The sequence below is a fragment of the Arvicola amphibius genome, chromosome 1, assembly GCF_903992535.2.
Source record: "Arvicola amphibius chromosome 1, mArvAmp1.2, whole genome shotgun sequence".
In the NCBI taxonomy this organism is placed as follows: domain Eukaryota; kingdom Metazoa; phylum Chordata; class Mammalia; order Rodentia; family Cricetidae; genus Arvicola; species Arvicola amphibius.
The window spans coordinates 187,491,560-187,518,223 of NC_052047.1; the positions used below are offsets into that span (position 1 = coordinate 187,491,560).

The following is a 26,664-nucleotide window of genomic DNA, read 5'->3' on the forward strand; positions in this document are numbered from 1 at the left end:
TATATCAATGGTTGACTCTGCAATCCCATGTTAACTCTACAGTGCCGGTGCCTCTTACCTACACCCCCTCTGCGTTCCATCTGCGTGCTTCTCAGAAAATCGTGTCTCAAGCCGGGCAGTGGTGGCGCACGCCTTTAATCCCAGCACTCGGGAGGCAGAGGCAGGCGGATCTCTGTGAGTTCGAGACCAGCCTGGTCTACAAGAGCTAGCTCCAGGACAGGCTCTAAAGCTGCAGAGAAACCCTGTCTCGGAAAAAAAAAAAGAAAAAATCCTTTCTCAGAAATGTTAGCAGGGGTGGATCCTCTGCTAAGTCAGCTAAATGGACTCCTTGTCATAGTTGTGAGGAAAGTCAGCAAGACGCTGTTGGCCCTGCTCTTCACCTTACCCCATGAAGCACTGTTGGCCCTGCTCTTCACCTTACCCCATGAAGCACTGGGCGCTAATGGAGTAATCAATTAAACCACCTTGATGTTTTTTTTTCTACTTCCCATCTATGATAGAAGGTAGTTTTTAATTTTTTTGTCTTTTTATTGAAAATAGTTTTTTCCCCTCATATTTGATTGAGGTTTCTCTTCTCTCTACTCCCAGTTCTCCCCACCCCTCTCCCATTCAGATCCACTCCCTTTCTATCGTTAGAAAACTAAAACAGCCTTTTAGGGAAATTAATAAAGTTTAAGATAAAACTAACACACTCTGGAATAGGGCAAAACAAACTAAGTGAACATTTTTATTGAGATAGACTCTCATGTAGCCCAGGCTGGCAGCCAATCTCATGATCCTTGGGGAGTACGCTCCTAAATGAAAGTTTTTTTGGTTGCTCTTTTGCTTTATCTGTTCCACAGTATATATTAGGTTGTGCATTAAACTTAAATTTAGAATTTTTTTTTTTTTTTTTTGAGACAAGGTTTGTAGCTTTGGTGCCTGTCCTGGAACTAGCTCTTGTAGACCAGGCTGGCCTCGAACTCCCAGAGATCTGCCTGCCTCTGCCTCCTGAGTGCTGGGTTTAAAGGTGTGCGCCACCACTGTCCAGCTTAAATTTAGATTTTTAAATTGCAGAAAAGTGGGGCATAGACCTCACTTGGAGACTATGATAAATGATCCTGAATGCGGCCACTTTGGAATGCAGCAGACCACAGGCTATGGAAGGGTGAGTGGATTTTTGTTTGCCAGAGTCTTACTACAGAATTAGTATCATCTACATGAGTAGAACGAACTATTGCAAGGAAAAGAGCACTTGTTTACTGAACCCTTTTAGGGTGAAAAATGAGTTCTGCTACAATAGGTAAGGAAAATTAAAAATTTCCAAAAAACTAACAAATTTTTTACAAGCTTATGTCTTGGGAAAAATGGTTTGCTTTGGTTTAATTGGTAAAGTCTCCAAAATTCTGGTAATTTTAATTGAACAAAATAAATCTTGAGTATTTTCTGGCTGAAAAACACTGTTCTTGAATGAATACAGATATACAAATGGTATTTTACTCATTTATTTATGTAGGACAAATAGTTGCATACTGATTAACCTAAACTTAATTTATTAAAAATGTGCAGCTAAGAGGTAACCTACTTAAATTCCCTGATATGAGAGAGGAAGTCGTTTTTATCCAAGTGACACTATTTTGGAGTAACTGGTTTGCCTCCTACTCTGGCTGGTGTTCTACATGGGAACAAGGGCAGGGAATGTTTTCATCCTTAGCCTTTCAACTTCAGCCTGCAGTATTGAAATCTGCTCAGCTTGCTGCTTGGAGATGTTTGTCAGCTTCTGTTTTTTCAGCAGGTTTTTATACTGTTCTTTGGCAATCTTTTCACAAGTCAGCTTAGACCCTAATCCAGAAATGGAGAAAAGAATTAGTTGAGTTATTGCCAACACTTTCAGTACAGAAGCAATACCTAAGATCGTGTGAAAGAGATGCTGGTAGCTTTTTGCTTGTTTTTAGATAAAGGCTGCTGGTTAGAATACCAATACCAGTTACCTTTAACTGAAGAAGAAAACGCTCACCCATTTCATTGCAAATGTCTTGTCTCTCGGAGACAGCCACTAGTTCTTCCCGCAGATTGCAGCTCAGCATGTAATTTGCTATGTCTTTCTGATTACTGTATCTTCCCAATTTTTTAAGTAATTTTTTGCAGTTTTCTACGTTCTTCCTGTGAGTCTGAAAATTTTGATCCCATGACACCCCAAAAACAAATTTGAAAAAAAGTTACAAACATTTGGACTTTTAAAATATTTTATCATCACTGAGATAACATACGATATCCCCAGTGCCTGTTGTATGGTATGTCTTTTTTTGTTAAAAGACAGAATGTTAATACTATACTTTAGAAACAAATTTATACTGTCACATTTTAAAACCTTTGTTTCCATTTTACATGTTATGCAGTAAAACCGATTTTGTTATTCAGTGATACAAAGAGGAAAAGTTCAAAATGCCAGGAAAACTCTCAGTAATTGTATGGCTCAGATCTAACTAATGTAAAAGCAAACCCACATTTATCTACATGTATTCCCAGACATTGATCCTAATATCCAGAGAAAAGCTGTAATCTGCAAAGTTAGCCTTCCGGGACCTCAAGTTGTCATGAACATCAGTAAGTTATCAACTTTCTCTTAGGTTCTGTCTGAGTTCATGGCTGAATTATTTGCCCACATGATTCACAGATGTTTCCATTCTAATGATTGATATGCTTAAGACTGACCTTATCTATAACATTAATCGTTTGCTCCATTATTCCAATCTGAATAGTAATCAGATTCTCGTAGTTTGGTTCGTTTAGGTACTTTAAGAAGGGAAAAAAAAAGATATCACATACATGTAAAGATAATTTATTTCTTTTAGTAGGTAACTATGAATGGTTTTGAAAATTATAGTTTCATAATGAATATCAGATGTTAAGACTGATTTGGCCTTTGTGCGATGATATTTACTTGTATTTAGCTATCAGCACACTCACCTATATGCCATTTTTACTTACATTTATTCATTCAGTGTCTCGCTTGGGTCACATCAATCATGTTTTAGTTAAAGATACCAAAGAAGATACAAAAACAGACATGACCTAGCTAGCTTTCAAGGAAAAGAAAACACATACAAATAATTGGTTACCAGGCAATATGTCAAGTGTTAGCAAATTCAAAGGCAGTTTGTGATGGAGTGGAATTTCTCTAGGCTTGGGCAATCAAGAAGGGATGTTGAAGAAAGTGGCATAAGTTAAAACTTGACAAACTGGGTAGATAGGACAGGAGGAGGGGAAGGGGCAAGGAATAGCGGAAGGGAAGAAATAGGAGGAGGGGGAAGAAGATGTTTAGGGTTGAAGAGCCAGTGTGAGAAAAGGTGACCCATCTGGATGCTTGGGAGACAGTGGATACATGCGTGCTGCACAAGCATGAAGATCTGTGTTCGAATTCTCAGCACCCATGTAAAGCTCTAACCCAGCACTAGGCCCTGGAGCTGGCTGCTCAGCCAGTCTAGCTGAAATATGTGGGAACGTTCCTGAGAAAGACATCCATACACACCTCCCTCCTTCCCTCTCTTTCATTTAAGAATACCGATGGAGGGCTGGAGAGATGGCTCAGAGGTTAAGAGCACTGACTGTTCTTCCAGAGGTCCTGAGTTCAATTCCCAGGAACCACATGGTGGCTCACAGCCATCTTTAATGAGATCTGGTGCCCTCTTCTGGCATGCAAGCATACATGGAAGGAATGTTGTATACATAATAAATAAATAAAATATTAAAAAAAAAAAAAAAAGAATACCGATGGATAAGAGGCATAGTGGTATCTGTTCCTCTTATTTGCCCTAAAAGCAAGTTGAAAGACACTGTCCACCATTAAGGACTTCTTAATGCATTTGGTAGTTAGAGTATTATCAAAAATATTTGAGCAGGGCACTGATGTTGCTTGAATCAAGTAGGACCTCAGTATGGCAGCAGTATACAAATAACTAAATGGGTTCTGAGGGGAGGGGAGGGAAGAGCGAGCATGAGCACCACCTCAGGTCAAAGCAGTGGCAGAAACGGGATAAAGAAGAGAACTAGCTAAATTGGGAAAGACAGGTATAGTAGAGAGACACCCAATTTTAAGTCAGAGTGAGTCTCTAGAGAGAAGAGGAATAAGCGAATTAAGAAAAGAGCCATGAAATGAGCAAATTAAACCTCTGTAGGAAAAAGAACTTATGTGTTTACAGATCTGTTAGGAACATACCTGGCTTGGAATATGCTTGCTGTCAGGGAGGCTTCCTACTAAGTGATTATTTGTGAACAAATGAATGAATGAAATGGACGCCGGGGTGGGGACGGGGACGGGGACGGGGAGGACGGAGCCTTGCCTTTTGACGATCTCGCGAGAAGAACAGCATCTGGATGTCCCAGGCCTTCTGATTCAGATCTTCCATTTCCATCTCCATTTTCTTATGTTCCCACTCGATCTGATAGATTCCTTTGTGGACTTCTTTACTTTCCATCATGCTGGCAACTTTCTTTTGTCCTTGAGCCTGAAGAGGTACATCAGCAGTCACACTGACTGTATTCAGAGCTGAAGCTGGTTTCTGTGGCTCAGTCCCTAACCTGTCTGTGTGAAACCTCCATGTCTTTGCATTGATTCTCTGGATAAAGCATTGGCTAACATGGCTAGGCATACCAGCATCAACCTGGTAGCTAGCAGTAAAGGAAAAAGTCAGATATGACACTTAAAATGCTCTACTATTTTGTACTTCACTTGGAATAATGGATATTCAATATATTCATATTAGGTTATGTATTCATATATTCAATAGTCATGTATTTGTATAGGTTACTTAATAACCTATATGAAATTCAGGGATATTTTAAAATAATTAAATATTAAATGCATTAAATTTTATCAAATAAAGTATTCAGTTAAGTATTATTTAATATTATTTATTTATTTGTTTGTTTATTTGTTCATTACTTATTTATTTAAATTAAAAATTGTCCTAAGATTACTAAAATGAAATTACTGTGTCACTAAAATGAATTTATAGCCACATGTGGTAGCTTCTACCTGTTATTCTAGGAATTGGGAGGCCATGACAGGAAGATTGTCCCAAGTATGAGGTAAGCTTTGGTCACATAATAAGTTCCAGGCCAGTCTGGACTGTCTTGTTAATCAGTTGATCAGTTTATATATGAGTCCCACCAATTACCACTTTTCATTCTTTCTCTTTTTTATTCCCTTTCCAAACTATCTTTTTGAGTGCATGGCACTAAGCCACTCCCCACCGTGTCCTACCCTTCTGTTTTTTTCCTCTTTTGGTCATAACCTGGTTTCTGAACTCCTTGGATTTCCTACCTTTAATGACCCTTTAAAATTGTATTTCAGCTGGGCGGTGGTGGCGCACGCCTTTAATCCCAGCACTCGGGAGGCAGAGGCAGGCGGATGTCTGAGTTTGTAGGCCAGCCTGGTCTACAAGAGCTAGTTCCAGGACAGGCTCTAGAAACTACAGGGAAACCCTGTCTCGAAAAACCAAAAAAAAAAAAAAAAAAAAAAAATTGTATTTCAATCACCTTAGCCCCATGCCCTCACAACTTCATCCGGCCGTCAGCAGGTCAAACCTTCTAAAGTTGAAGCATTTCTCTGCTGGAAGAGCACACTGGCCCAGTAGAAGGCATGCTGTGTTTAAGCTTGGGTTGCTGCAGCCAGAGAGGTTGCTGTTGGCATCTGGTGAGCGGAGGTCAGGATGGTGCCAAGCAGCCTACAAAGCACAGGGCAGCCCCCATGGAAATCAGCCTGCCCCCACCCCTGGCATCAAGGGTGCTAAGGCTGGGAGTCACTGTTTTGGTGTTGTGGGATTTCCTTTACTTTCCCCATGTCATGTGACCCCACCCTCACGAGGGCCACTCCATCCTCAACCCTCTTGACACTGCACACATCTCTGTCTACTCCTTGGATTCTTTGTTCTGGGGTGTCTAGGGGATAGAACCCTAGTTTTCTCTACTGCTATACTAGGAGCTCCTCCATCTCCTTGCCTGGTTCCCTCTGCTGTGTCTTTTAGAGCTCAATTGGAGGTGCAGACACAAGTCCACTATTTTTGGTCTACCTAGCTTCCTAGGTTGTCTCGAGCAATCTCCTGGTTCAAATGGCCTGTAAGTGGATATCTGTATGTAACAGCTATTAACGTGTGCCCTACAGAGAGCACATCTCAATGCTGAACTCTGTCAAGTTGGACATTCCCCTGGAATGTTTGAAATTCATCTCAAATTAACCAAAGCCCAAACTCTTCACTCTGCGACTTCAGCCAAAGCTACAGTTGCCCAGTCTTTCCACTGCCAGTTAGTGATACTATAATCTATAGCTATCAGCTGCTCAGCGTACAATTTAAATAATTTTAAGATTTTCTGCTTTAATCCCAGCACTGGGGAGGCAGAGGCAGGTGGATCTCTGAGTTCGAGGCCAGCCTGGTCTACAGAGCAAGTTCCAGGACAGGCTCCAAAGCCACACAGAGAAACCCTGTCTTGAAAAGCCAAAATAAATAAATAAATAAAAAATAAAAAATTTCTGAGACAAGATCTTGGTATGTGATCCAGGCTGACATTGAACTTGTATCTTTCAGAAATCAAACAAAAAAGGAGGAAAACCCACCACAAAACCTGTCAACCAAGAACTTAAGAATCTTGTAGTTACAGAAACTATGTTTCAGAAATGAAAGCTGGCCTCTGTAGTCTGGCTACTCAGGAGGTGGAAGGATCCCAAGTTTCAGGTCAGCCTAGGCAATGTAGCAAGACCTTGTCTCCAAAAACTTAACATAGGAGTAGAATATTTTTAAATGAAAGACAAGACATTTTGAGATGCATTTAAGTGGGTGGAGAGCATCCATTGTTAGTGGGCTTCATCTGTAAGAGATGCTAAAGGAAGTCCTTCAAACTGGAATAAGAGATAGTAGAAGAAACACGAGCAAAAGCGATAAAAAACACTGCCTAAGAATATGAATACACATGTAATTGTAAAATCCAGCCTGGTACCTAATTCTCCTTTTCTCTCATAATCAAAAGACAAAGACGCATCACAGTCACCATGGATCAGTGATGATGGGTACATTCTGTGGAAAGGCGGAGCAAACACAGCGCGGGGGGAGGGGACAGCGTTGGTGGGGGCAGAACTTTGGGTATTGCTAAAGCTAAGTTGGCATTAATTCGAATCTTCTTGTTACACAGTTAGGGAAAAAGAGAGCCTGCATCAACAGTTTAGCTTTATGTGCCAGGAAAAGAACAAGCTAACGTAAAAGCTGGCAGGAAGCTAGAGTAAAAGGGAGAGAAGTGAAAGAGGAAATAGGAAAGCCACGAGAGTCCACGAAACGGAGCGTTGGAAAGCCACGAGAGTCCACGAAACGGAGAGTTGGAAAGCCACGAGAGTCCACGAAACGGAGAGTTGGTCCTTTGGGAAAAAAAGTGATTATATGCTGAGAGTTATATAAATAGTACATAACTAAGATATTTTAGAATGGACAGTTAGCCTCACTGTCTAGAATTGTACATCCCTTAGAATCACCTAGGGAGATTTTAAAAATATGTACATGCTGGGCACATTTACAAATTTCTGTGGGTGATTCAAATGGCGGCTGCTGAGAGAAAACACTGATGTAACTGAATTAAAGCTACTGCCTTGGTCAGGTTACCATTGCTGTATGAAATACCATGACTAATGCCAACTTGGGGAGGAAAGAGCTTATTTAATTTATGGTTCCTCATTAGTGTTCATCGTCGAAGGAAGTCAGAACAGGAAGTCAGGTAGGGCAGGAACCTGGAGCAGGAGCTGACACAGAGGCCATGGAGGGATGCTGCTTACTGGCTTGCTCCTCATGGCTTGCTCAGCCTGCTTTGTTATAGAACCCTGGACCATCACCTCAGAGATGGCCCCACCCACAATGGCTGGCCCTCCCCCATCAGTCACTGATTAAGAAAATGCCCTACAGGATTGCTACAGCCTGATCTTATGAAAGCATTTCCCGGTTGAGGTTCACTCCACTGACTTCAGCTTTGTCGAGTTGACATAAAACTAGCTAGCACACTTACCATGGGAACGAGACACACTATAAAGCATTTTATGTAAAAGGTAATATGTTCAAAAACTATAATTACCCGAATCACAGAATTCAAGTCTTCAATTATGTTCTTATTGATGAGAATTGCATCGGAATATTCCAGAATCAACTGGAAGTTCTCCAGTTCTACTTGTCCTTGTTTAAGAAGAATTTGTATTGTCAAGTTCACCTGGAATCTCACTTTCTCCTCCTGTAATCTAAATGGAAAAACACTTCAAAAGAGAAATTTGTAATATATTTAGTCTTCAAACTTCACTTACTACCTGAGAAATGAACTCCTAAGCAACCGAAGGAACGCACCCTGAGAGGCATGAAGACTGTTTCCCCAAGGACACGGTTCCGAGAAGCCCCGCTAGGTGCCCCTCACTTGATCTGGAGTTCTAATCGGATTGCTCAAACAACAGTAGGGACAGAATTAGTCACACACTTTTATTGTAAGGAAAGAACTGTAGTTTTGATTGTAATGAAAGGAATTTTAAAATGAAGTAGAAATTCTTTGAAAGGCAAGTCTTTTAAAATTATGACTTTATTGGTTTGTTTGTTTGTTTTTTGTTGTTGTTGTTTTGTTTTGGGTTTTTTGAGACAGGGTTTCTCTGTGTAACAGTCCTGGCTGTTCTGGAACTCACTTTATAGACCAGGCTGGCCTCGAACTCATGGAGATCTGCCTGCCTCTGCCTCTGGAGTGCTGGGATTAAAGGTGTGCCCACCACCACTTGGCAATTTTATTAGTCTTTGATAATATAGCAGCAATATTAAATCTATATACTGATTATCAAATCTATTGCCTAGTTTGTATTCCCCCAATAACTTAGATCTAGAAATGATGTATACTGATGAATTTGGGAGCATCTCTGAGGTATTTATTCATGTGGGTATATATATGACATTTCTGAAGCAAAGACTTCTTCTATACGAAGCACTCAGTAAAAACCACCATGAAGAAAAACACAAACCTGGTGGGTGTTTATGGAGAAACTTGTTTGGCAATCTGCTTGGTTCCACTCAGTCTTGAGCCTGGAATTCTCCTCTGGCAGAGTCAGGCTCTCTGTGTTTTTATGTGATGGGCAGATGTACACAGAATTATATGATTTCCCCCCCACCCAAAACTTGCTTCTTTGTGTTTAGAGCACATGTGGCAAATCCTCTTTTGAAACAAGTCTTGTGTAATAAGGCACACTATAAAATAGAACATTTTAGCACGGTGCCAGGACTAAGGCAGGCAACTCGCTGTGAACCAGCCTTGCAGAAGGCCGGCTCCGCAATGATAGCCCTACTTGATTGAACCCAGCTCAAACTGTGAATATGAGTGAATGAGCCCACGAGGTTGGGATTACCGGAGGAGCTCCTGGAACACCTTTTCAATCTCATGCTGCACGGCCTCATCGTCCTCCACTCTCCTCCGGAGAAACGTTGTCATTTCCTGGACGCCAGCAGCCTTCTGCTTGACCTGGTAAAGCCAACCACCAATGTGTCAGGGCTTGTGGGGACTTGATTGGAGACAATGTCTGTCTTTGACTTTTCCTAACAAGCCTATCTTTCTCAGAGATTAATAAAAGTCTAGATCTCTGCCAGAAGGTGAGTTATGTAAAATGTGGCTGGCACATTCCACGAGAAATTTAAAGAGTATCAAACTGGCCTCTTGCTGAATGAAAAGCATGCATGTAACTGACTCTGTGTGTGTGTGTGTGTGTGTGTGTGTATCGTGTACATGTCTATAAGCCATTTTTAAATATGTTCCCAATGCTTTACATGAAATTCTAGAATCATAGACACTTAAGGACAATTTGCCCATCCAATGTATGTGCACTGACTTTAGGGATTAGGAGAGAGGAGACAGAGACGTCAGGAAACAGAAAGGTCACGTCACAGCTAAGCATGTTCTCACCTCTTTACGTTACTACAGCCCCATCCCCTCTTCTGGCAAAGGATGAGGCTGCCTCTGGTGAGCTAAACACATTCTATGCAAAACGAGATCACATCTAACAGTGCTGTCCAGGGGAAAAGCGCTGTGAGCCACACATGTAATTTAAATGTTGTCATCATCACATTATAAAAGGTGAAACGGAACATAAACTTAATTTTACTAATACTTTTTATTGAACACACTCTCTCTGAGATATTATTCTGCTTACAAGCAATATGGAAATATTCACGAGGCATTTTCCATTTGTTTTATGGTAGGTCTGCTAAGCCTTATGTGTAAGTCTGCTAAGCCTTATGTGTTTCCCACTCAAAGCCCTTCCAGGCACCGGTCACATCTACTTCCAGTGCACACTAACTGCTTAGCACCAGGGGCCATCATTTTGGACCCTGAAGATTTATAGCAACACAAATAATACTACTTGTTTTGTTATGTTATTATTGATATTACTAACCCAGCAAGATGGTGTTAAAACTTAAGTTTTCCTGGATGTACTGACAGATGTGATATTTGCTATTACTCACTTAAAATAAAATTTAAAGCGAAGTTACATACTTTGTATTCATTTTCCACCTTTGCTCGTCTGGCTGCGCAGAAATGTTCCCAGACGACAGGGTCCAAACCTTCTGGCATGTTACTGATATTGTCCAGTTCATCCATGGATTTCATTAGCTGGGTAAAGTTATCCTTATTTAACTTCCCAGATCCTGGTCGCTCTCCATAAGGAACAAGACTGTTGGCATCTGCATGTGTTTTCTGTTTGTGAATCCTGGTATTAGCAAAAAAAGATCATCAACCTTTCATATTCTTACAAATACCAAAAAGAAAGAAAACAAAAAACAAAACAAAACACTGTTAAGTAACAGAGCATTAGCATAAGTCTGACACTGTATGGTAACTTCCTGTGTTCCTTCAGGATTGGTGAGTGGGTGACTCCAGAGACAAGCACCCCCTTTGTTGTTCCCTACTCTAGGTCCCCAGACATGCCCTGGACTTAGAAGCATGCCTCATTGTTGCTGGCACCGGCAGCTTTATCCATGCTAGGAAACCCATTTCTTCTGTGTATTGTAGGCAGGCAAACAAACACCCAATAGCAGTGTGTGTGCCCCCTGGGTCCGTCCGGCACAGCCACGCCTGGCATCTTTTCTTCAGTGGAATATGTCTGGGCATATGTACCTGGAGAAAGACACTCTTAGTTTTCTTGGGCTGCGGCTGGGAAGGGAAGAGGGTCACAGAGACCTGTTCCAGGCACGCCCCTTGGAGATACTTGACAGTGTACAGCCATAGCGATGGGTTCCACCCATATCTCTAGACAGGATAGTCGGGTTCTGGGAGAAGTTACTGGCCCAAGGCCAGCTCTGAGTCTGAGAAACAGTGGAATCAGATTTTAAAAGTTCTATTTGATGATTAAGTGTTTCCCCTGGGTTTGTAATTAGCACACCTCTCGCCAGACCCGGTAACCTATACTGTAACGTCCTCACTCAAGAGGCAGAAAAGCCAGAAGATAACTAAAAGTTTGAGGCCGGTCTGGACTACACAGTAAGCTTCAGGCCGGTCAATGCTACATAGTTAAGACTCTGTCTCAGGAGATGTCACGTAAAACAAAAAAACCGAAAAAGTGCTCCTGAACTAGGGAGCCAGCTCCGTCAGTTCTGAGCAGGATAAACATCTAACCTCAACCCTGGACGCCCACCACTGTGGTCCATCCAGCCTTGGATGGGCAGATCCTGGGGCCTCTCTGGCTAGTCAGTCTAGGAGAACTGACAGGACCCAGGCCAGTGAAGGAATCTGTCTCAAAAACTAACCACGGCAACAACAAACAACTCCAAAGAGTGGAAGGCAATGGCAGGATCCCCCTGGCTTACATGCACACATGCACGCGCACACACACACACACACACACACACACACACACACCACACAGAAAGACAGAGGAACAGAGAGAGACAGAGACAGGAAGACAGACAGACAGAGACAGACAGGAGACAGAGAGAAACTAAGACATGAGACAAGTCCTAGGCTAAATTCCCAGCGTTTCTGGGAGCCTGCCCAAGGTCAGAGCATGAGTTTGTGTCCCTCACGTAAACTATCTCACTCCTTTGTGACAAACAGCGCACTTCTTCTGTCCTGCATCTGTTTGAAAATTCCAATTTATCATGTTAGCAAACTATCCCAGTGCTCCCCCCAGCTTAGAAACATTCCAGAGCTCTAGCAAATCGCTGTTTTGTGCTATCTTTCTTTTACATTTTTATTTTAAATTTTATTATTAAAAACATTGCAAATAAAAACTTTGTCATGAACATAGTCACATGAGATTCTCTGGAGGAAAGCAGTTTGTGGTCAGATACATTGGGAAGACAGTGCTGACTATTTTCCTATTCCTGGGAATCCAAAGGCCACTAGCAAGTTTGGGGAGGCTCAGCAATGAAGAATGCCACTTAGCTGCAGAGACCGGTATTTCCCGCCCGCCCCATGTGTGTGGTCTTATAAGCCTGTCTAATGCTCATGTAAAACTCCAATTTACACTCTAAAGAAGACTTAGGTTGCCTAGGAATATGTCTTGGGAAAATCTGTGTGCCAGCTATGGTTTAAGGCTTTTCACATGTGAAATAAGGACACAGACACTTAGCTACTTTTTAACAGTGGGAAGAAATCATTACACTTCATTTCCCGTCATAAAACACCAGCATGACCTCAGGACGTTTAGCTGATTATTTCTTTTTCTCTTTTTTATTATTTAATTAATTAATTAATTTATTTATTATGTATACAATATTCTGTCAGTGTGTGTGCCTGCAGGCCAGAAGAGGGCACCAGACCTCATTACAGATGGTTGTGAGCCACCATGTGGTTGCCGGGAATTGAACTCAGGACCTTTGTAAGAGCAGGCAGTGCTCTTAACCGCTGAGCCATTTCTCCAGCCCCCTTAGCTGATTATTTCTATCCAATTAGGAAAAGGTAAAACTTTATAACTATATTATTTTTGATGTGTGTTTACTAGTTTGTTTATTTTTGTGCATGTGCACACATGTACGTGTGCCGTGGCTCACTGTGGGGGCCAGAGGGCAGCTTGTTCTCATCCCACCACGTGGATCCCAAGGATCCCACTCAGGTCACCAGGCTTAACCCTGCTGAGCCATCTCTCTGGCCCCTGCCCTCCCCGTCCCCAACATACGATAGTATAGGCGAAACAAACCTTGGCCGGCGTTTAAAAAGTTTGTAGAGTACGTCCACCTGGTGACCAGAAACTTCAGAAAATTCCTTTTTGAAGCTGCGATCCAGAATCTAAGGATAAACACATCATGTCCACGATTGCAGACACAGAAGTTTCTCGTTGGTTAACACAACTCTAAGATGCAGACAGTGTCACTGGGGCATTAAGACCGCTGTTGGAGAGCAATTACTATCTATGCAAAGACTTCCTTAAAGGGCTGTTCCCAGGGAGCCTGCCAGCGCACCAAAAATGTTACCTTATAGAACAGCCTTTAAAAGAATCTAGAATAGTACTGTCCACAGATAATATTTATTCAGAAAACACGCAAGTCACTGTTCAATCCATTTCACCTTCTTCCTTCTCCACCTCATTTGTCCCATCTTGTTGTGATTTGGGTTATTGTTTCTGTCTCACACTGCTGGCCCTACTACTAAGTTGATTTTATGAGCAACTCATGGGCTCCACAACCATACGCTTGAGAACAAGTGTATGATAACTTGATGACCTCACTTATATAATATTTTTCTACAAGAAAAAGCTTAACTTAGGGAAATTTTTAAAAAAAAATTGTTCTAACACACAGATTTTACAGAAATGTATAGCTATCCAGAATGAAATTCACTCACAGCGGAGTGAAAGAGAACAATCCATGAAGGAATCAATTTATGCCCTGTTCACCACCCCCCTGCTAATCCCAAGTGCAATAATTCCGCACTGTCCAGGGGATGAGCCCGTGACTCACTTTGTCTTCGGCCACCAAGTTGTCATGGTGCTCCTTGAACACCTCCAGGTCTCCTCTAGCTTTCTGGATGGCTTCTGCAGTCTTGACCTACAGGAACGGCAGGGACAGTTAATTGGAACTGGAGAGTCCTCAGGTTAGACAAAGCTATAGATGTTTTTTAGCAAGAATAAGAAACCTCATAGGATGCGACAGAGTGAGAGCTGGCGCCAACATGCGTTATCCAGCCGCTCTGCAATGGTCGCCTCCTGTGTCGAAGGCGTCTGATAGCTTGCAACGGTGTTGTGATACATTTCAGATACAGTCTTTCTATGTAGCCCAGGTTTCCTTTAACAGGCTCCTCCTGTGTTAGCCTCCCAAGGGCTGGATAATAGGAATGAGCCACCATGTCTGGCAAAAAGTTCTTGGCACGTATTATAAACAACCCTTTTCTTTTCTTTTGGTTTTGTCTTTGACACAGGGTCTCTCTAAGTAGCTCTGGCTGTTCTGGAACTCGTTATGTAGACCAGGCTAGCTTTGAACTCAGAGATCTCCCTGCCTCTGCCTCCTGAATGCTGAGGCATGCACCACCACTCCTGGCCAGAAAAGTGAGTACATAAGCCATTTATGATGCACCACATGTGTGCATACTCGGCTTCATCAACAATATTGAAGCAGGCTGACACCTGCTGAAACATTATGTATTAATAATCAGTATTGATATTCATCTCCTTAACAAACCATATCCATTTGTGTCTCTACTTAGTGTTTCTGAATTGAAAGTTTTCATTCTATAAGCTAATCCATCACTATAAGGTTCAGTGACACTTGGGACTCCCACATGGTCCCTAGAGAACGATACTCCCTGGAGAATGGCCTGTGAACAATGTCAAAGATTGTGTGCTTTGATCAAGGTCCTACAGCCAGCCCATGGTTACAAGCTGTATTGTTGTTGTTGTTGCTGTTCTTGTTGTTTGAGACAGGGATTTTCTATGTAGCCCTGGCTGTCCTGGAATTTGTTCTGTAGACTAGGCTGACCTCAAACTCACAGAGATCCCCCTGCCTCTGTCTCCCGAGTGCTGGAACTAAAGGTGTGTCCCACAACTGGCTGGTATTAACTTGAGTCCGAGAAGTCTTGGTCTTGTCTTCTATGTCATTTTGAAACTATAGTGTTCTGAATCTGAGCTGCAGAATCACATCAGCTAATTAAGAGACTGACATGGGTCCTTTACCTGGTTGTCTAGCAAAGTCCCAGACCTGGAACCGACTCTGAGCATGGCTGAGTGGGAAAGGCAGAAGGAAGACTATGGGGCAAAACAGCCAGACATCATTGTGATGGGACTCGCTTGCCTCGTCAAGGCGTTCTTCTTGTCTCAGAAGATCGCTTGATTAGAGTCGAGTCTGTGACTCTGATCAAATAAGACTCTAGATGTGGAACCTGTGTCTGAACAAGTGAGCGACAGAGGACACCCGAGAGGCCCGGACTTACTTTCTCCTCCTGCTTCTTCAGAAGGTAATTGTTCAGGAACTGCTCCCTGGAGCTCAGTTCTTCATCCAGCAGCAATGAAAACACAAGGTTGTTTATTTTCAGTTCCTCCTGTGGAAATATTAAGAGGAAGAATGTTGAAGGTCAACATTCCTAGCTGAGAAAGAACCTTCTATTGGTGGTCATAGACTTGATGCTAATCGGACAAACTTATGAGGGGAGGAGTCCCTTAAGTGAATGCCTTGAAGAGAAGTCACGTGGGGACTCCTACACTAGTGTTTGGCTTCTCCAGTCCAGAGCCAGACGCTATCAGAGGCTCAACCCCGACAGTGACTACTTTTCCACTCTCAGGCATAACAAACTCCCGTGTTTCTGTCACTTTGCCTTAGTGTGAACGCCTGGCACAGTGGCATAGCTCATCCATTAACAATATTTTGTCACGTCTTCTAAATCTCTTAGAACCTTCGTGTCCTCTTATGTCTCCTTCTCGCCTTTTGTAGCAATCGGCAGTCTGTAGTTTTGTGTCTCCCCAGCTGAGTGCAGGTTATAAAACTCCCAACTCCCTTCTAGGCCTTGAAAACTGGCAGCTGGACCCAGAGGCCTGGTCAGAGCTTGTTTGAACCCTTATTGCAAAACCGTGGGTTATTCTGTATTCCCTGGGCTTATACAGTACTGTGTTGTCTTTTGGGGGTTTGTAGCTCTGGATGCTCAAATCACAAGCCCAGGATACCTACTGAGAGCGGCAAAATGATCATTGCCTGTTTTCACTTTTTGTATTTATTAATTGAAATACGTTATTATTTATTTATATTTTATTATTTTTTTTTCGAGACAGGATTTCTCTGCATAGCTCTGGCTGTCCTGGAACTCACTCTGTAGACCAGGCTGGCCTCTAACTCACAGAGATCCACCTGCCTCCTAAGTGCTGGGGTTAAAGGTATGTGCTACTACCACCCAGCTTGAAATATTTTATAAAGAGATGTTCCTACTATCATTTTCTTGCCTAGGGGAAGAATTTGTAAGGAGAATCAGTTCAGATATTAGATACTTTACAGTTTGGGACCCTGTGCTTGTTGTTGCTGTCTGAAGGTGACAGATGTTGGTGCTGACTGTTAACTTGAAAGGCTCCAGGGTCAGCGGGGAGGATCCTCTGGGCATGACTGTGGGGAATCATCTGGATTACCTCTGGAGGGAAGACTCATATGATTGTGGTGGGGGTCACTTACTAGATAATGGACCGCAGGCCACATAAAAGGAGGAAGAGGCGTTGGCAGCACACATGCATCCGTTGCTGCTCTGACTGGACATAAGGGGATTATTGCTTCAGACTCCTGATGCTTGGACTACCTGCCGTGGTGGACTGTCATTCAAAACTCTGAGCTAAAGTAAACTTGCTCTCCCTTTTGTCAGAGGATTTTTATCAAAGCAGCAGGACGGAAAACGGAGACAGTGACCAGCGGGCATTTTCTTCTTCAAACGTCACAAATCCAGGAATTTGGAAAAAGTTTGAGGAGTTTCAACAAATTGCAATAACAATAAAAAATACATAACAACCATAATAATAATAATAATAAATAATTATTGTTGTTATCATTGTTGATGCTGGAGACTTGCATATGCAAGGCAAGTGTTTTACTCCAACCTTTTATTTTTTATTGTTATATGGTGTCCTTTAGAGCAGAAGTGACCGTAACTCCTGAGTCCTTTGGACATTTCCTGGTAGTCAGGTTCCCCTTCATCATGTGTACAAGAAGATATTCTAAGCATGTTTAAGAAAACTAACGGCGTTATTGAAGCGTTTTCCATAAACCACGCTTTGCACCCCTTACTGTGTACGGTGATGCTTTGGTACATACACACAGCTATGTAGCCATCACTAGTCAAGTTTAGAGCATGTGTCCATTCCTACTTTATATCCGTCTCCCCCAGAACCTCTCAGAAGTGACCCCCTTTCCCTGAAACAGCTAAAGTGAGCAGGAGAGAGGAAGTGGAGCAGAGCTTGCCTGACTGGAGGCGGGGGGCCGGAGAGGGACTGTGGAGAGGAGGATTGGGGCAGGGCCTCAGGAGGGACCGGGTCAGCATGCGGGTCAGAGCCTAAGAGTGATGGATGACCCACAGGCTACTTGAAAGGACAAGATCCAGAAACGAATCGTTCATGTACCTGGTTGACAACCATCTCTGCCTTCACTCTTCTTTCGAAGAGTCTCTTTAAGTGCTCGTCAAAGTTCTGGGTGCTTTCTTGGATAGAGTTTTGAAGTTTCTTCAATTCGGTTTCTAAAGACTAAATGGGAGACAACAGAATAATTAAATGTTTGTCGCAATTGGTGTTTGCATTTTACTGCCTGGAAGAAGCAGAGGGAAGGCAGAGAAGTACTACCTGAACTCATCTCAAATGCTGCATGCTTACAATTTTTGCTTTCATTTTCCATTTTATTGCCTTTTCTGTGTGTATTCATGTGTGTTGTATATGCCTGTGTGCATACTTGTGGGTGTGTATGCGTGTGTGTATGCGTGTGCCTGTATACACAGGTGTGAAGGTGTGTCACCCGATGATGACATTGGGTGTCCCGAGTTATCACTCTGTTTTATTCCTTTGAGACCACTAACCCTGAAGTTCACCCTTTGGGTAGGCTGGCTGGCCAATGAGCTTTCAGGATATACTTGTGTCCATGCCCACTCTCGACCCCCTCACTTCCCTAACCCTGTGCCACAGCACTGGGGTCACAGATATGCACAGCCAGGTCTGGTTTTCTTTTCTTTTCTTTTCTTTTTTTTTTTTTTTGGTTTTTTGAGACAGGGTTTCGCCGTAGTTTCTAGAGCCTGTCCTGGAACTAGCTCTTGTAGACCAGGCTGGTCTCAAACTCAGAGATCTGCCTGCCTCTGCCTCCCGAGTGCTGGGATTAAAGGCGTGCGCCATCACCGCCCGGCCAAGTCTGGTTTTCTTAAAATGAGAATTAAGAATTTGAATTCAGGTTCTCATATTTGTGTAATAAGCTCTTTAACCAGAATATGGAGCTATCTCCCCAGCCTGGATGTTTGAAAATTACATTGGAGGAAAATAATTTTAAATATCACTAATTAGGTAGGCCTAGTAAATCGAACTGCAGCATATCTTTCCAGAAGACAATTTACACATACAACATTTGGCCCTAAAACTTTTTCTTCCTCTCCTGTTTTTGAATACCTTGATTTTTTAATATTATACATTTTGTTTTGATATTTAAGCAAAAATATTTACGTGTGTGTGTGTGTGTGTGTGTGTGTGTGTGAGAGAGAGAGAGAGAGAGAGAGAGAGAGAGAGAGAGAGAGAGAGAATGTATATATGTGTGGGCAGGTACACATGGAGGCCAGAAGAGGGTGTTGGATCCCTTGGAGCTTGTGGGTGCTGGGATCCAAAGTCCCATCCTTATGATTGAGCAGTAAACACTCTTAATTTCTGAGCCATCTCCCCAACCTTCTGGACTTGATTTTATATTACTGAAAAATTAGTTCACGGTCCAGTGTTAGGGAAGAAGATGGGGTGTGTGAAACGAAACAAGATTAGCTCTAAATAGACCTGTGTGTCAGTGTGAGGGCATCAGGTGGAGCAAAAAGTAAGACAAGATGGAAAAGCTTTTGAAAAATCCAACTGAGATTGAAGTTAACCACCAGGGGGTAAATCTGTATTTTATGTTTTGTTTCTTTATTCGCTGCATGAGAGCGGGTGCAGAGGAGGCAAGGATACTGTGCTTGTTAGTTTTCTGTCAGCTTGGTACAACCTAGAGACATCTGGGAAGAGGAAACGAATTGACGGGTCGTCACCATCACATAACCTGTAGACAAGTGGGGGGGCATTTTCTTGATTAGTGACTGATGTGAGAGGGTCCAGCTGACTTCCTGGACCCACCCTGGGCAAGTGGTTCTGGGTTGAACAGGAAACAGGCAGGGAGAGTCATGGAGAACAAGCCAGCAAGTCGTGTTCTTCTTAGCTTCAGCTTCTGCTTCCAGGCTCCTGTCTTGAGCCCTGACCTCCCTTCATGATGGGCTACAAGCTGTAAGATGAAATAAACCCTTTCTTCCGACTCAAGTTGCTTTTGGTCACTTTTGGTCATGATGTTTTAATCGTGGCAATAGAAAGCAAACCAGGACAAATACTGCATTGAAGCAATGCTGGGGCTTCACCGGAGAACTATCATGGCTGCTCAGGGAAGTGAGGGCAAAGGCAGAAAACCACATTAAAACATGGAGTGAACACAGTGTAAGGGTCACTGCTTGTCCTCGTGCTTTCTGTTGCTGTGATAAACACTGCAACCAAAGCAGCTTGGGGAAGAACATCAGCTTACATGTCCTGGTCACAGCCATCAGAGGGGCTAAGTCAGGGCAGGAACTGAAATCGGGGCTAGGCAGGAACCATGGAGGAAGCCTTCTACCACCCAGGATCACCTGCCAAGGGTGGAACTGACCTCAGTGGGGCTAAGCCCTCCCACATCAATCAACAATCAAGAAAATGTCCTACATACACACCCACTGGCCAGTCAAATGGAGACATTTCCTTAATTCAGGTAATCTTTTCCCACTTGAGCTCGTGACAAGTTGACAGAGCTACTCAGAGCTCCACCCTTCACTCTTTAGGCAACTATATCCTTACCTCTCTGAACCTTGACTTCTTTCACGATTAGCTCTTTGGGATCTTTAGGCTTTTGGCTTTTAAACTTAGTTAAAAATACAAGGTATAACTACAGTGAATAAAAATAATAGCCAAACAAGAGATTCAAAGTTGCTGCAAAAGACAATGCCATGATAAAGCTGGTAAGTTGTACCATCCTGTCTTGAGTGATGGTGTGCTTTTACTGCCTTCATAAAAGAAAAGAATAGTATTTTCTCTGTTATGTAACACCAACATTTTGGGGGGTTCTTACTATGTAGCCCAGGTTTCTTAGACTCTCCTTGATGTGCCTGCCCTACCTTCCAAGTGCTGGGATTGTAGGTATGGACTATCATGCCCGATTACCAATAACTTTTATGTCTCTTCTACGGTGTGAAACATTTTCATGTGGGGATGTTTCTTTGAACTGGGAGACCATACAAATGGAGCTATGTGTCATGCTGGTTGAAGTTTTCTCTTCTCAAATCCATTCATTGAGATTGAGACCGAATCAGCCAGAAGCACTACTGAACTCTAATGGCTGTAGCCAAGACAGAGCAAGCTCTTGTAATGTCTTGCATGTGCATGTTTCTTAACATGGAGAGAGAACAGAGGATCAAACGAATGGTAACCTGTGGGAAGTGTTGACATCAACAAAGAACTTTAAAAATATTATGTATTTCCAGCTCTCAGTTTTTTCTATTCCAACCTCTAAGTTCTCAAGGGACTTTAAGTCAAATCGTTATCCTTAAGCTCTGAAAGGCATTAGGAAAAATTTGACCTAGAGAGTCTACAGATTTTTTTTTATTAATTTTCTGTTCTTCTAACCTTTCTGTACTTATCTCTCTCTTCATTTAGCTCTTTGACTTTTTTCTCATACTCTTTGAATTGCTTCCTTTCTTCTTCACTCCACAAAGCATCAGCTTTTGCCATGAAAGCAGGTTGAGGGATCACCTGGAGGCACAAGGAAAGAACATGTTCTCACATACATAAGCTGCATCAATGGAGCACTACCGTAAAAACCTCCCAGTGCAGGTGGCAGTTAAAAAGGGAAACATTAAGGGGGATAACCTGACGCTTAGATGGAAGAACGTGGGAAAGCCTTACAACCGGGTTTCTATGATTCTAAAAGGATGGTGGTCATTTTAGGATTGCCCAGACTCTTAAGTAACAGATTCAGATGGTGCTGGTATCTTTGTAGCTTGACCTGCAGGAAAATCTGGAATGACATGTTCCTGGTATGTTTGAACAACTGTAAGTGAAGCAAGATCACTAAGCACTAGCTTACTTGTTTGTTGTTGTTGTTGTTGTTGTTGTTGTTGTTGTTCTTCTTCTTCTTCTTCTTCTTCCGGCGGAGGAGGTAGGAGGAGGAGGAGGCAGGAGGGGAGGCGAAGGAGGAAGGAAGAGAGAAGCAAGACGAAGAGAAGAGGAGAGGAGAAGGAGGAAAAAGAAGAAGAGAAGGAGGAGAGGAAGAAGAAGAAGGAGGGAGAGGAGGAAGAAGCAAGGAGGGAAGGGAAGAAGAAGAAGAAGGAAGAGGAAGGAGGGAGAAGAAGAGAAGAAGGGGGAGGGGGAGGAGGGAGAGGGAGAGAGGGAGAAGGGGAGGAAGAGGAAGAGAAGAGGAGAGGAAGGAGAAGAAGAAGAAGAAGAAGAAGAAGAAGAGAAGAGACGAGAAGAAGAAGAGAAGAAGAAGGAGGAAGAAGCAGGAGGAGGAGGAGGAGGAGGAGGAGGAGGAGAGGAGAGGAAGAAGAAGAAGAAGGGGGTGGGAGGAAGAAGGAGAAGAAGAGGATGGGGGGGGGAGGGGAGAGAAGAGAAGAAGGAGAAAGCGGAAGAGGAAGAGGAGGGGAGTAGGAGAGTCGGAGGAGGGGGCGGTATGGTCTGCTTCTTATTCGTGGTCATTCTTCCTCCTCCTCCTTCTCCTTATCCTTCTTTCCCTTTCTTGCTTTCCTTGCTTCCTTCCTTCCTTTCTCCTCCTCCTCCTCTTTCTTTTTCTTTTCTTCCTTCTCCTTCTGATGGTGGTGAGTGTATGTAAGAAAGGAAGGCAAATTTGTTGTTGGTCCACTGTGACATCTTTCTAGGTAACTGTAAATACTGGGGGTGGTAGAATTTCTAAAACTGAGTTTTACAAGGAAAAAATGATAAACTTTAAGTAGCTCTTTCTACCTCATTTCATTTTCCCCAAAGATGGCCAAGTAGCTCACCATTCTCAAGATGTCTTCCTTCTTGACTTCCAGAACACCTCCCATCATGTCCATCAGGCCTCTTTGTCTTGCATCGGAGGCCTGGGAGAGAACCGGGATCAGAGAAGGTAATTAAAATAGAATAGACAGTTACAGACAGTCAACAGAGTTAACATGTCAGGCAGCTGCCTGCCTGCCATTACAACGATTACACTTGGGACTTGGGAAGTGACAGAAACATGGGGAGAGAACAGAAGGACAGCAGTTGAGATCCAAATGACCTCTGAACTGTGACAATGCATGGGTGTTTCCAGGATGGAGAGAAGGTACCACTGACCAAAGCCACATACCCGTGCTTGCTGCTGTTGCTCCAATTCAAAGGCTATGGTCATGTCTGTTTTCGATTTTTGCCATGGAGCAAGGTATTTTTGAAGTGAAATCTAAAAGAGAAAGTATAGGGTTTTTTTTTTTGTTTGTTTGTTTCTAGTTTCTATAAAAATATCAAGCCATATTTTCCTTCCACATTCTGGGAGAAGTTAAAAGATATTAATGGAGGGGGGGTTTAAAAGAGCATTGCAAACCAGTTTTCTGCTGTTGGATGAAGGTCTAAAATGAGAGCACAGAAAAATGGACCCTCAGGTACCTCTTAACTCTTGGGTACTGACTCCTCTGAGGAAGAATTTTATTTAGATAAAGGCAGAATGGTGGAAATTAGAAGAATCACATAAGTCATACCCAAAAAGATAGAGCTCTGTCCTAAAGTTAAGAGCCTAGAGTGGTCAAGGAGCCCTGAGCCAGAATGTGTGGTCAGAATAGGAAACTCACTAGACAAGGAGGAGGTGAGAGAAAGGTTTTGTGGGCTTTGTTCTCACTAGTGGTGTGAGCAGCCTGTGCGGGGGCCTAGGCAGAGCAAGGACATCGCAGATCTGGCAGAACAACTATTCACCCGAGTGTAGAATGGCTTAGAGGTAACACCAAGCAGAGCTGGGGGTTCACTAACATTGCAAAAGTGATTGTCAGGACAGGGCCCTTAGAGGGTGGCAGGGTGAGGTCTCAGGATGTGCAGCAATAGGCAAGGAAAACGAACACACAAGTGGAGGGGAAGCGACTGTCCTCTGAAGCGTGACAGCAGACAGTGTTCAGATCTCAGCTCTTACTCATTAGCGAGGAGACTATGCTCAAGCTACTTCTCCGTGCCTCACTTTCCCCATCTGTGAAATAGGATCAAGCTTGTCTAATCACACATGCATCCCAGTCTTACTGGGGCCCTTAGAATGGTACCTAACGTCTAACATAGATCATAAAAAGTGTCACTTCTACGCATGATTATGTTTCATTCCCAAATAATTTCAGTTTATTTCATACGAGCCAGAGATTTCCTTTGTGTATTTCCTCTGTATTTTTAATTCTAAATAGATGGATATGTAGGTCCTTTCTAAGCACTTTGGCTTTTTATTTTCAACTGCTTCTGTGGACATTGAAGACCATCCATCCATCCATCCATCCATCCATCCATCCATCCATCCATCCATCCATCCATCCATCACGTCTACCTGGGGCCTATATTGCTCCAAATGACCTTGATAATTACCCGAACTCCATCAGCTTCAGTGGCCTGTTGGGTTTCTAGTTCTAGTACCTATACCCAAGGATTTCCTTCTCAGGCACACCTGGCTTTGGAACCAGAGTCTCACTGAGATGAACTGTCCTCTCTAGGAGAAGAGACGTAAAGTGGATTTGCCAGAGGAGGTTAAACTGCACAAAGACATGAGCTGAGGCTGAAGATCCCACAATGTCCCAGCCTTGGGCTCCTTCTCTCTCTAGGTTTGATGTTTAGATCGTCCCTGGATCCATGGAATTCCGTTCTACTGCTGCTGCTAGGCCCCCTGCATCTGTGCTCTGTAACTAAGTGCTGTCTAGCACAGCTGCTTCTAAAACTAGTGTAGACAAGAGGACAGACAAACCGGAGCCAGTAAGATCTCCTAAGACATGGGAAGGGATAAGATGGCTGGCCTGTACCTCATCGTCTTCCACAACAAGGGCTCTTTCTGGCTTCTCACAGTCTTCAAACACTGGTTGCCAGACCTTTTCTTCCAGTTCCAGGTCTGTAATAATCTCTTCAATTCTAACATTCCTTTCTTTCACGCGTGCGATTTCAATCTCCTTTTGTTTATAGGCAGCATCAAATTCGCTGTTGAAAGCCTTTTTTACATTGTAAATGATATCCTGAAATATCAATAGGTTACTGAAGACGCATCATGTATTATGTCTTTTCTGGTAACACGATCCCATATATACACCTCTAGGATCATTCCAGAAACAATCATTTAGGAAGGCCAAAATTGTCTTCCCAGTCTCGTATTTACAGCAAGTTATTTCTAGGTTTAATAATATACAGGGGTAGCTAGCCGGGTTTGGATTAAGGTGGCAGCAAGATTTACACCCTAACCACCTCCTTCCTAAGATGTGAGCTGTAATTCAACATGCAGGTCTGCTGGGAAGTAACGACGGGTGCTTGGAAGCTTATTGGACAATTCTACTTTTTTTTTGCATGTCCATAAAAATCTACCATAAAAAATTTTAAAGCAATATACAGAACTCAGCACTTCTTCCTTGGAAACTTGATGGAGGAGATGTGGAGAAAGGAAGCAATGGTGTTTGGAGAGTCTTGCAGAGAAGGACCACTGTGTCTGTATGCTTCCTTTATAGAGTCAAGTCATTCTCAAATAGAAGAGGGAACATGAATAAGCCAACTAGGTCAGCCAATAGCTATGGGGATCCAAGTGGATTGCCCCAACTCAACCTAAGTGCTAAAGGTTCAACTCAAAGTGGCAACTCTGATTCAAACTCAAGTTTATGTTAAGTCAAAGTCTGGTCCATCAGTTTCTCCCACTAAAGATGAAATTATTAAAGTAGGCTGGGAATTATTTTAACACCTAGGACTATAGGTATTTTGGGCTCAAATGACCTCCTTAAAGATAGACAGCAACCGGAAGAGGGGCAGAAGCCAATCAGGGGTGATTGGGCAGTTCTGTGTATAAATAAACAGATGTGCCATGGGCAGCAGGAGGGGAAGAGAATGGGAAGCCAGGGCTGAGGCCCATGGGAAGGGGGACAGAAACTGGAGACACAGCTGAAGGACTTTGGAGAATGGGAATAGCTAATGGAATTTCAAATGACTTACAACCTTAGTTATTGATTTAAACAGAATATTCATTAGAGTCTTCTTGTTCCAGGTGTATTCTGAGACTGTCTTGTTTGGCAGAAGTCAAGGAGTGGGAGCTTGTAGCCAGAAGAAACTCATACTTACTTTAAGGTCATCGTATTTCTCTGTGTTAAGTAGACAGATCACATCCTGACTTTACAAGATCCAGAGTGATGCATGGGTTACTGGGCACATGGAATTAAAGCATTTCTTTGAGTCAACTAGTGTTCTAATAAGAACGTCTGTTGTGTCTGTTAAGGAAAAGCATTCCCTAGAAAACTTGGCATCATCAAATCCAGTTTGAATGGGTGGGAGTATTTTTTGCATACAAGCTCTGTCTGTGAGACATGAAAGTGAGTCATCTGTGTATTTCTCAAGGGTTATAGAGGTACCACTTGGCTACTATGTTTCTATGTGAGCCCTTGAAAGGAACCTTGTGGGGAAATGTCAGAGATTTTTTTTTAATAAAAAAAGAAACCCACTCACTTTTAGTAATATAATTTGGTTGATTTTCTCCTCTCTGGAATGAAGTTCCAATTGATTTGTCAACAGAGAGGTATCTGCCCCAAAATCAGTACTCAAACTACCAAGTAGGTAGTTGGGCAGACTGGTGTCTTTTACTATATTTTCTTCATCTTCTTCTTCTTCATCGTCCTCATCATGATGCTTTTTAATCAAAGTGGCCGAAGACTGGACCTCTACAATTTCCTTCCGCAGCTAAGAATAGGGAAGAGACGACATGGAGTTTGTGCAATCAGAATTCCACAAAAGGCAATTTTTAGGTGATTTAATCATTTCAACAATCATTGTGTGAGGTTAAATTGTCTTGCCAATAATTTGGCTCAACATGATGGATGCTGAGATGTGGCTACATAAGAGATTAAAGCTTCAGAAACTGACTCACTGCAAATCAAGTGAATAAAAGCCACCCTTGCTAGTCCATAGTATTTACGCTTCTGTGTCAGGATGATGCCTGCTTGTAAATATTCTGAGTTTCTCTTGGTACTTAAACTAGAAAAAAAAAACTTCTCATATTTTATCAAGGAACCTGTTCACATGGGATTAGAGAGTCTAAGTTGATTTAAGTATGCCTTCATTTTATTTTTATTTCAGAAAAAGAGGGGGACAAAGTTCTGTCCAAAACTAAGTTATGCCACAGGGACACCTTTTACTGCTTTGATGGAGACTGTTGTTTAGACATTGTAACTGGGATTGCTTTAGGGAAATCATACATTTCATCAACATAGAATCAGTTTCATCTTTGG

At 42.6% G+C, this 26,664-nt stretch overlaps 1 protein-coding gene across 1 annotated transcript in view; it reads right to left on the minus strand.

Annotated features, from left to right (window-relative positions):
* Positions 1 to 1,654: 1,654 nt before the first annotated feature.
* Cfap43 (cilia and flagella associated protein 43) overlaps positions 1,655 to 26,664 on the minus strand; it is an 84,386-nt gene continuing 59,376 nt past the window's right edge. The window contains exons 23-37 of the mRNA XM_038317984.1: positions 25,886 to 26,116; positions 24,214 to 24,420; positions 22,216 to 22,296; positions 20,846 to 20,971; positions 17,555 to 17,674; positions 15,397 to 15,504; positions 13,932 to 14,018; positions 13,172 to 13,260; positions 10,531 to 10,744; positions 9,389 to 9,501; positions 8,092 to 8,251; positions 4,323 to 4,487; positions 2,695 to 2,775; positions 1,997 to 2,150; positions 1,655 to 1,821 (exon numbers count right to left, since the gene is read on the minus strand). Of these exons, the coding sequence (XP_038173912.1) occupies positions 1,655 to 1,821; positions 1,997 to 2,150; positions 2,695 to 2,775; positions 4,323 to 4,487; positions 8,092 to 8,251; positions 9,389 to 9,501; positions 10,531 to 10,744; positions 13,172 to 13,260; positions 13,932 to 14,018; positions 15,397 to 15,504; positions 17,555 to 17,674; positions 20,846 to 20,971; positions 22,216 to 22,296; positions 24,214 to 24,420; positions 25,886 to 26,116 (2,103 nt within the window). The remainder of the gene's footprint in view (positions 1,822 to 1,996; positions 2,151 to 2,694; positions 2,776 to 4,322; positions 4,488 to 8,091; positions 8,252 to 9,388; positions 9,502 to 10,530; positions 10,745 to 13,171; positions 13,261 to 13,931; positions 14,019 to 15,396; positions 15,505 to 17,554; positions 17,675 to 20,845; positions 20,972 to 22,215; positions 22,297 to 24,213; positions 24,421 to 25,885; positions 26,117 to 26,664) is intronic.